The 10,639-nt window shown below is 52.5% G+C and overlaps 2 protein-coding genes and 1 pseudogene across 3 annotated transcripts, besides 1 other annotated feature; 1 reads left to right on the top strand and 2 right to left on the bottom strand.

Annotated features, from left to right (window-relative positions):
• Window positions 1-473: 473 nt before the first annotated feature.
• NCS57_00915100 (Endo-1,4-beta-xylanase) lies at window positions 474-2,646 on the top strand (the record flags this gene model as incomplete). Its single annotated transcript, XM_053058936.1, has 5 exons — window positions 474-595; window positions 649-783; window positions 839-1,265; window positions 1,402-1,866; window positions 1,933-2,646. 5 exons carry the CDS (start codon window positions 474-476, stop codon window positions 2,644-2,646), a joined length of 1,863 nt encoding a protein of 620 aa, XP_052911007.1.
• A 1,295-nt stretch (window positions 2,647-3,941) lies between these two features.
• Window positions 3,942-4,627, bottom strand: NCS57_00915000 (uncharacterized protein; the record flags this gene model as incomplete). Its single annotated transcript, XM_053058935.1, has 2 exons — window positions 3,942-4,094; window positions 4,145-4,627. 2 exons carry the CDS (start codon window positions 4,625-4,627, stop codon window positions 3,942-3,944), a joined length of 636 nt encoding a protein of 211 aa, XP_052911006.1.
• A 3,514-nt stretch (window positions 4,628-8,141) lies between these two features.
• On the bottom strand, window positions 8,142-9,828 carry NCS57_00914900 (annotated as a pseudogene). Its single transcript has 2 exons — window positions 9,227-9,828; window positions 8,142-9,171 (listed from the first exon to the last, which is right to left on the bottom strand).
• Window positions 8,142-9,828: a sequence feature.
• Window positions 9,829-10,639: the final 811 nt, after the last annotated feature.

Genomic DNA, 10,639 nt, shown 5'->3' with positions numbered 1-10,639 from the left:
CATGGCGTTTATCCAGGCGAGACTGTTATCTTCCGACTCAGCCTCACCAGCTCATCGACCCATTACTTACCTGGGCCACCGCAATTACCAGCCATTAATCCGATCATTAATTCACCATGCGGACGGCATTGGCTTCTCGGGAACAAAAAGAACGTCGGTTTACGGGCGGAAAATTAGTGTGATCGATCATTACTTGGTAGTGGCCCGATCCAAAGCCACGGGCATAAACATGTGGTTGTTGTTTCAGGCTTGTTTCCTCCCCCCTGGTCTCATCACTGCTGTCGATGGACCCATTGCTTAGTCAAGAGAATTATCTCAATAGGTTTGGCTCTTTTGGTAAACAAATTCATGTTCTTTGGTTAGTATGTAAAGGGATCTTTGTCCTGCTGCAAGCTTTTGACAGCAATCATTCATTCCTCTCTTTTTTCAATATCATCATTCGTTTCTTCGGTTGTCACTCCTTTCTTTTTATCATGGTTTCTTTCTTTTCTCTCTTCGCAGGGTTGAGCCTTGTGGCCGGAGCTCTGTCGGCTCCGGTTGGAGTGCTGAAATCTCCGAGATCCGCAACTCCAAGCAGCACCGCCACTCAAGAGAAGTAGGCCACTCCGGTGAAGCTATAATGTAACAAGCTTGCTAACGGGTCTACAGATCCTACCACTATTGGTGGACTGATAGTGGACGGGATGTCAACTTCACTAGTTTTGATGGAGGCTCATACTCGATTGAGTGGTCAAACGGAGCCAACTTTATTGGTGGCAAGGGATGGAACCCCGGCGGTCGCAAGTAAGTTATTAGTCTCTTTCGCCCCCCTTTGTTCAACGGTAACTAAGAGGAGCAGGAATGTGAAATACGCGGGCACTTACAGCCCCAACGGCAATAGTTATCTTGCCCTTTATGGATGGACTACCTCGCCCCTCGTTGAGTACTACGTGGTGGAATCTTTTGGCGACAATGATCCCTCTACCGACAAGGAAAAGAAGGGCGAAGTTACCAGCGATAACGGCACATACGACATCTATGTCAGTAGCCGGAAAAATGTGTCGTCTTCGGAGCAGACCGTCAAGCAGTACTGGTCTGTCCGACGTGAAAAGCACGTCAATGGAACAATCACCACGGGAAACCATTTCGATGCTTGGGCTCGTGCCGGCCTGGAGCTTGGCTCGTTTGAGTACATGATTATGGCCACCGAGGGACACCTCAGCAGCGGCTCTGCGTCGATTACAGTCGGGGTTGATGAATCTCCCTCTTCTGATGGTGGCGATAGCGTCAGCAAGAGAGATGGATTATACGCCCGCTGTGGCTCTGGCTTTTCGCCTGATTGTGGCTCAGGATCAGACGCCGAATGCGGTGCAGGCTCGGATTGTGGCTCTGGCTCTGGTGAAGGCTCAGGTTCTGGAGTAGGATCCGGCTCAGGTTCGGGCCAAGGTTCGGGTTCTGGTCAAGGTTCGGGCTCTGGTCAAGGATCAGGATCAGGATCAGGGTCTGGGTATGGTGAAGGCTCAGGATCTGGTTCCGGTGAAGGTTCTGGTTCCGGAACTGGTTCCGGCTCTGGACAAGGTTCCGGCTCTGGACAAGGTTCCGGCTCTGGACAAGGTTCCGGCTCTGGTTCAGGATCTGGCTCTGGCTCTGGCTCTGGCTCTGGCTCTGGCTCTGGCTCTGGCTCTGGCTCTGGCTCTGGCTCTGGCTCTGGCTCTGGCTCCGGCTCCGGCTCCGGCTCCGGCTCAGGTGAAGGATCTGGATCTGGTGAAGACTCTGGCTCAGGATCTGACGGCTCTGGATCAGGTCCTGAGTGTGGCTCAGGCTCTGACTGTGACTCGGGATCTGGCCCAGTCCCAGTCCCAGATTCTGGTGAAGGTGAAGGTGAAGGTTCGAGCCCTACCCCAGGGCTAGGATCAGGTACCGAATGCGGCTCAAACTCAGACTGTGGCTCAGGCTCCTCCCCAGTCCCAGTCCCAGACACAGGCTCTGGTGAGGGATCTGATTCCGGCGCAGGCTCTGGCGAAGGCTCGGGCTCCGGTGAAGGATCTAACTCAGGTCCTACCCCCGGCTTGGGATCAGATACTGAGTGCGGGTCGGGCTCAGATTGTGATTCAGGATCTGTTCCAATCCCAGTTCCAGACACTGGCTCTGGCTCTGGTGAAGGGTCAGGATCTGGCGAGGGCTCAGTACCTGATTCTGGCTCGAGCCCAACCCCGGGCTCGGGATCAGATACTGAATGTGGCTCGGGCCCGGATTGTAACTCAGGCTCTGGAGCAGGCTCCGGTGAAGGTTCTGGTGAAGTTCCTGCCCCAGGCTCAGGTTCTACCCCGGGATCGGGATCAGACACTGAGTGCGGCTCGGGATCTGATTGCAACTCAGGCTCAGGTGAAATACCCGGTTCTGGTTCAGGCTCTGGGGAGGGTTCTGGAGAAGGCTCTGGAGCAGGCTCTGGTGGGGGGTCGGGCTCAGTCCCAGTCCCAGTCCCAGTCCCAGACACAGGATCTGGCACGAGCCCTACTCCAGGATCAGGATCAGACACCGAATGTGGTTCAGGGTCGGACTGCAACTCAGGCTCTGGGGGAGGATCCGGAACAGGATCTGGTGAAGGTTCTGGAGCAGGCGCTGGTGGAGGCTTTGGTTCAGTCCCAGTCCCAGACTTTGGAGTAGGCGCTGGATGTCCCTCTGGCTGTGAATGTGGTTTTGACTTTGACTTTGGCTTTGGATCAGGTACAGTCGTAGTACCTGGAGCCGGGTCCGGGTCAGGAGGATGTGAGTCTGGCTCGGACTGTGGCTCAGGGTCAGGGAATATCCCAATCGCAGCCCCTGATTTCGGTTCGGGTGCCGGATGTGGCTCTGGCTCTGACTGTGGCTTTAATTTCGACTTTGGATCAGGCCCAGTCGTAGCACCAGGTGCAGGAACAGGAGCAGGATCGGGATCGGGATGTGGCTCTGGTTCTGACTGCGGCTCTGTGGGCTCTGGCTCGGGTGGCTGTGAGTCGGGATCTGGCTGCGGATCACCAGTAAGTTCTTCACGTGTCAAAGAAGATTCCAAGCAATTAGCTAATACGTTTACCAGTGCGAGGCCGGCTGCGGAAGCTAGGCGGGCTCATGGTGCTGCCGGTCGAGTGCAGAGGTTCTCAAATCATGCGTTAAGCGTGATACTAGGAAGAAAATGTGGTAAAGGTTGACAACGGATGGCACATGGTAGTAGACCCATGCTGGCAGATTCAAAGTGTAAATATAGACTATAGGCGATCACTCTGTGAGTGAACTTGATTTTGTTACTGCTGTCCTAGAGCCTCGCTGCAAAGTTCCTTTGCCAACATTCCCATCCGACTATTTTCGCCTTATCTTCACACAGCTTTCATGTCAACATCGCCTCTCTTCGACTCTTCCCGGTAGCTCCGAGTCAGATGTCAGGGCTGTTGATCTGACGAGGGTTCGCTAGTTGTTTCGTCCACGACGATTGCCACCTCAGAACTTGCAGGTTGCAGACTCAATACTATAGGCGACAGACAAACTCGTGTTTACCGTCTAGGGCACCACTGATCGAGGTTTGGGCGGTATTTGGAATTGTTGGGAGTGGCTTATGGCAACCGGCCCGACTCTATCAACTTTCTTGGGTGCGACCGTTGGCCTACGCCGACGACGTTACATATACACGTCTAGCAGCAAACACGTAGACCAGATAGCAGCTTAGGATGTTGGCAACTATGTTTCAGCCAATTAAGACAGGAGGTTGGCCTTGGATATACCATCCTCGTCGCGGTTCCCCCATCCGAGTGTCTCTCAGCACCCTCACTGGGATATAGAACCAACAATATCCACTCCGCCCGTCACCATCACGATCCTCTGGCCGGCCGTTTTGTTGAGATTAGGGCAATACCCTTGAAGGCTTAGTCATGACCGTAATCCCCTATAGCCCTGACGTGCGGATTGCCTTGTTAGTAGAACTACGGTCGTTACGGCCCATTGACACGAGTCAAAAGGGAAGAGATCCAGGGTTCAAATGTCTTCTTGACCCATACTGCGAGTGCTGGCATGGCGGCCTTCAGCTGGTAGATGCCAACAATCATACTGGTATCGCCAATTCGAAAGTCGCCATCCAGGAGGTGCTATTTCAAGTTAGATACCAGCGTCAACAAAAGCACTAGGCATCACTTACAATCTCTGGGCCGGCATCTGTCACAAACAGGAGGGTCCAGACACTGCCCACCACCTTAATTACAGGCACAGTAATGACCCTCTTTGTCCCGCCTCCGAGGTCAATGATGCTGCGTAGTCGCTGGTGCCATGCAGCCACCCAGATGCCCCGCTGAGCGTTGGCTGTGTCCATGTTTCCAGATGCGGTTTTCGTCTCGACGAAGATGGGGGCTGGGCGTGTGCGGAGAGGCTCATATGAGGGTTGGTTGATAGTTGACGTTTTGCTTGACTGCTTCCATAAGAAAGTCTGGATCAGGTTTTGGAGCTCACTCCCCGGACGAAGGACCAGTGCAAAGTCAACCAGCTTATGGACTGACGATGGACTTGTCCGTGCTGTGTCCACGCTGTGCTCGGAGACACTGCTCATGTCGGGTACACTGACGTTGGAGTGCTGTGGCGGAATCTCATCGCCGGTATCTGACAAGGGACGAAAGGCGGGCTTCATATGGGCTGAAGTGATCGGTTCAGCCTCGAGGAAGGGAAACGTGCGAGTTGCTTGACGAAGAAGAGGGGTATGCACCAGACAGTTCCAGGCAGCTTCAGATCTATGGAGATTCAAACAAGATATTGAATCACCAACGATGGCTCGAAGGCGACCATGAGTCTCGTGCGCTGCCCTGTCGTCCACGCTTGAGTCCACATTGGAGTTCCACATAAACGGCCGAATTCGCGTGTCCTGGAAATCCGAATATCGTCTAAGAGCAGCTGGCAGGATCTCTTCTTTCGCCTCGACAGCGGAAAGCGCCTCAAGCAGTGCTCGAGCGTCATCCGGAAGAGCGCTTCCGAAGTTGGCTTCACGAAACGGACCGGGCGAACCAAGTTAATCAGATTGGCTGTCTTCTGGAATCGTTTCGAGGGAGATGAGCCGCGAGATTGCGTCGCCGAGTGTGACGTCTTCGTTAGAGCCAGGGGAGGTATGGCTGGAGAAGAAAACGCAGCTCTGGTTGCGAGGATGGCAGTAAAGGAGGAGGTTGACCCTGGCGAGACGACAGCCTCGGGAGCTGGAACATGAAACACGTCTACGTCGTTATCATGTCGCGATAACAGCTGACGAGGTCTTCGAGGTGTTCGTTCGGGATCCGGGTATAAATCGGACGGGTCGTCGCCGGTTCGCTGACATTTGGATGGGCTCGACATCTCACAAGAGGATCGACGTCGGCGAGTGTTGATAGGCGTTGGTGATGTCACGAGGGAATGTTTCACGTTGTCAACCCACGCCTAGATAGTAATAGGGTCCATATCCAAAAGAAAAAGAAAAAATTTTATTTTCTCATTGATAGCATCTCTCATCGTACAATAGCCACTTGCTCGACAGAACTGGTTGAGTACGGCTGTCGCGATGACGTTGTTGATATTTTAGGCTGTTGCCACAGCACCCAGCCGGAAAATTGAAGGACCAACTAACGCCAGCGACGCGCATGGCTGGAACTCAGCCACTCCCGCCACGCTCCCTTCCCTGTAGTCCAACATTTTCTGGAGCCTCTCTGGCCAACATCAAGAGTACAGTAGCTCAAAATGAGGCAAAAAGACAGACAATGCCAAACATGAAGTGTTTTTTGAGCGCTGAATCTATCTGGTATGTCTCTGCGTAAGTTTAGATAGGAGTGATGACGTATTTCTAATTGATGATCAAACACTCGTGGATGAGGCAGCAAGCAATAGCACGCACAACTCAGACACGTCTTGGGCGAACGTTACTTGCACAGCTATGCAGATAAAATCTGATTATTGAGCCCTTGCCAAGGTCCCACATAGGTAGGTAGCTGATAAGAAGTGAGCTCAAATCAGCCACCAGTGCCACACTCAGCCACAGTACCTATTGTAATCCGGCAATTAAGGCCTGTAATTCAGCGCGCCCAGAGCCTTCGGCACAATTAAGGTTGGGGTTTAGGAATCGGATCTTATCTGCACAGCTAGCTGTGCGCCGATCACGTGGTTTTTTTTTTCTTCTTTTTTTTTTGCACACAGTCGGTTGTGCAGGTGCCCTTGCCTACGGACGCCACAGGGCAATCAGTACGGCCGACGTTAAGCCCTTGCAATGGCAGTCAGCGCTAAGGTTTGCTTTTTTGTCGCTTCTCTCATTGCGAGATGTACCATTTTAGGGCCCCCTAACAAAGGAGTGCCCAGCCTGATCAAATGAGAGCGTTGTCCCAGCCACAAATGTTTCCTCTTGTGCAAGGCCGCCGGTTTGTGAACAAGGACAAGCATAATGCTTCCCGCGCCGCGATGTCCTTGTGGAAGTCCGATTACTCCATACTTTCTCGTGCATACACGTTCCATGGCCCAAGGCAGGCCTCCACCCTCTCCACCATGCACGCTCAGCTGCAGTTCGCTTCGCTGTCCATGATTGTGGGCGCCTACTGTGCACACATGAATCCGCAGCTGTGCCGACAAGGCAGACGTGGCGTGGATGTGAAATTTCTGAAAGGTGATTGGTGTGTCTTGACCGTGGCTTTTAAGCTTGGGTGGTGACGCTCCCTCCCGGTGCGCTTGGCGTTGAGGCAGGGTTTCCCTCGCCTCCATGTAGGCGGCAGGTTGGGAGGAATGAACGCCAGCTCAGGATCAGAGAGGAGAGACACTCCATTCGCTCAGATTATTACTTTCTATGTTGAGCCCGATGCGAATGGTTCTGCCTAGCCACTTGCTCTTCCCACACAACAGCAGCGACCCTCGGAGGGTGCCTTTAGTGATTGGGCGGCTGGCTCCACCCAGGACAACAGGACCATGTTCGTTAGATCACCGTCTCACCAATACAGAGCCACGTCCGTAGTTATGGGACTTTTCTTAAGGGCAATGAGCGAAAATAAGCAGACAATTATGGCACATCTATCGATCCCTGCTGCGACAAGACACATTGGCATATTGCCAAGATCTGAACCATCCTCGGATGTCCTGGCAATTGTCTCGATCAGCGATTATGCTCAACGCTGGCCAGGAAAGCATCATGCACCTTGGAAGTGATGAATCTTCATCGACAAACCGATGCACTTGCTTGACATGGCGCTCGGTTAGATGGTGTTTACATCGATCAAGGGCTTGTGGAAACATCGGTTCCGTACCATGTCTGTGGGGCTTTGTCCCTGGCGCCGGTTGTAAGGGCAATGAGGTGAAAGACCAGAGGAGCCTAGGAACTGGGGCTCGCTGTAGCTGAAGAATCTTGAGTCCTGTTATCCTCTGGTCGCTCGATCTCGTCCATGTATTCTGTAGTCATCATGACGACTTGAGGTGGCTTTCACTCCGTATCAGAGCTGTGCTAAAGCCGTCGTGGGGCCGTATCGGATCCGCTGTTGGGGTTGCCGTCCTCCGGAGCCCACCCGGAGGCATGCCGACAGGGGGTCGCCCAACGGGCCACGACTAGGCATAACTGATTTTGATCCATGAAAAGCTTTAAAAGTAGTATTTAGTTCCCATCAACAATTCTGCCTTTTGTTGGTAGGGAAGGGGTCGGTATATTATGACCAGATGTGCGCGGTGAGATGTGACGCACCTGAGCAAGGGCGATCGGTTGATTGGAGTGCAAAGATGAACTCGCGAGCGGCTCTATTCACTGCATGAATGAGAAAGAAGCGGTCTAAATTGGGAGCACCTAGCTCTAACAGGAGAGCCATAGTCGTTGATACAATATCACTAAGTGAATTCTCCGCATGTTCAATACGGCTCGCGACGTTACGTGCCCTGACGCAATGATCCAAACTTAAGTAGGCCGTGAAATGGGGATTTTTCAAAGGACATTTTGTAAAATTAAAGTGACGGCTTTGGCATTAGAATCTGTCCTTCAACCCGGTCCTCAGCCCGACTTCACGTTCAAACAGGCCATCAGCAGAGACGGAAAGGGCAGAAATACCAATTTATCTTCATTTCAAGGCTGAACAAAGACAGTAAGGACGCAAGGCGGGCAAATAGTGGGCTGGAAGTTGTCGGTGGAAACCTCGGGATGTTGCTCAGGTATTCTAAAAGCATCATCTTTGTTCCCTTTGCAAACCGAGTTTGTCTTCACGTTCTCGCCTCCATTTCTCGCCCCATTTCCATTCCACCCAGACAAGAGGGGTACACACAAGGACTATGCTCGTGACGATAAAGAAGGCTTTCATTATCTTGACAGCATCAATCATTGGCTGGATGACACTGACCCCAGCCGCACCAAGGAGGCAGCGACACAAGTTGTTGAGTGCTGTCGCACTGGCTGGTCGGTCCGGGAAGCAGTCAATGAGCAGCGTGGAATTGATGTTAAAGATTGCAGTGGCGGTAAAGGCAATGAGAAACTGCAAACCCAGTGGCGCTGCCAGGTTGGCGCTGAACTGGCGTCGCAAGTCGTTGAACTCAAAGCTGGGACCATATAGGGCCAGAGAGAACAGGAGGGCGAGGCTGAAGTAAGGCATTAACCGTAGACGCGCGCGTACAAGAGGAAATCCACGCTTCTTGGACACGTCTTGTTCGTCGTATATGCCCTGCTCAACTCGATATCGTGCCTCGGCGCTCTTGAAGCTCTTGTCCAATAGCCAGCCGGTGCAGAGCGAACCAGCCACACATCCCAAGCCATTGGGCATGAAACAAAGACCGGTCTGCCACTCATTAAGATATGGGAATCCTTTAAGCAATGCTGTCGTAGTTGAAGATGTGACCATGCTCCATGCCGTGTAGGCTACGGCGCCCCAGGCCAAGAGGATAGTTATGCCTTTCTCGAGGATGCAGGCAAGCGGGCTAAAGGCCTTTTTGAAAGAAATAGACTCTCGACGTTTTGGCAAGGGCTTCTCAGTGCTTTCTTCCCATGCCTTGGGAGGCTTGACCACGTAGATGAAGGGCTTGTGGAAACCTGAGAGAGGAATGCTGCCATTGCCCGCGACCTTGCGTTCTGTCTCTGGGAGGAAGATCAAGAGTGCCATGAGGACAAGCATGCCAAAGACAAACAGCAACCAGAAGATGCTTCTAAATCCCCATGCACTATTGAAAAGCCCTCCAATGACAGGCCCAACTGCTTGGCCAGTCATGCTGCAAAATGCTAGCCTAGCTACTTCGCTAGTACGCACACACATGCCCTACTCACCGGATGCCAGAATTAGTCCCCATGAAGCCCCCGCGCTCTCGAGGGTCGGCAATGTCCGCAATGACACCGGCACTGATACTGATGGTTGCTGCAGATCCGGCTGCTTGGACGCCACGCATAACCAGCAACATCAGGAAGCTCGACGTGAAAGCAAGGGCCAAGTTTGCAGCTGTGTAAATGGCCAAGCTGGCAGTGAAGGTGAGACGTCGACCATACGTATCCGAGAAGGCGCCGAAGAGTGAGGGTGCGATACCCTGAACGACCATGTAGACGGTGATTGTGAGGGCGACAAGGGACAGGCTCACGCTAAGATCCGACGATATACTGTCAATGGCTGGGAAGTAAATGTTTGATGAAAGAGGCGAGAAACAGCCTGCCAAGGAAGCCAAAACGACGAGCCCCCATTTCTTGCGCCTAGATAGGATGTGGTAGGGGGGCTCAGACTCAATCGAGGTCGCTGGCTGGGCTGACGAACTCTTTGGGTCGGCATCAGACATGACAGTTGGCTTCTGCGAGGATTTAGGTGATGACTGAGATGATGAATAGAATAACAGGCCATTCTGATGGGTACCAGCCGCCAAGATGCTCTCGGCTTGGCCATTTTTACATAATGGTCAAGAGCCAGAGTCGAGATACCCCCTGTATAGTTTCATTCTTTGCCATGGCCACATGCTAAAAATACCCGAAACATGAAGCGGATACTCACTAGCATCGACTATATTCTCGCACTACATATCACAAATGGTAGATCGTTATCCGGCAGTTGGGCGGTTGCAGGGACCAAGCACCATGTCTCATTTCCGTGGGGACGCGTAATGCCGGCCCATGACGCGGACGACGGAACCATTCTGTATCTTCCCTTTGCGTATCATGAACACTCTCTATCCAATGATCGATACCACGTTCTTCAGCTCTAGGGGATTGATTTGTTCCTTCGTAGGAAGCAATTCAGCCTGCAAGAACATTCTCATACGGTTCCACAGATTCCGTGTCGTGCCACGTGTTGCGGCTCAGCGTCGCGTTTCCCAAGGTCTAAAGTTGAAGGCAATCATCCTCCAAAACGAGCTAGGCCTGGTGAGATTTTCCATTAGCCGTCAGTTTATGCTCTAGCTACAGAAGAGTTTATCCCATGAGCCAAAACCTCAAGGTTATTGCCCAATATTCGGCCCTTTGTCTGAGCCACTGCCTTGCAACGTTGGATCAACAGCCGCGTAGTGGTTGGCTTTGAAGTTTACAAGACAAGGTCCATGACACTCACGATCCAGATCCGTCATACAACGAATATTCTTGTGCCAATGGATTTTCTGTCCCTCGCGAGCCCACATCCCTCTTCTTGGGCGGGCCAAACACGAGACTGTTACCAAATGAGAACGAACAGAAGGCCAAGTGATGGAAGAAAAAACAGGTTCTGGA

Source organism: Fusarium keratoplasticum, chromosome 7 (assembly GCF_025433545.1).
Source record: "Fusarium keratoplasticum isolate Fu6.1 chromosome 7, whole genome shotgun sequence".
Lineage (NCBI taxonomy): Eukaryota > Fungi > Ascomycota > Sordariomycetes > Hypocreales > Nectriaceae > Fusarium > Fusarium keratoplasticum.
This window is presented reverse-complemented; position numbering and strand designations above follow the sequence as displayed.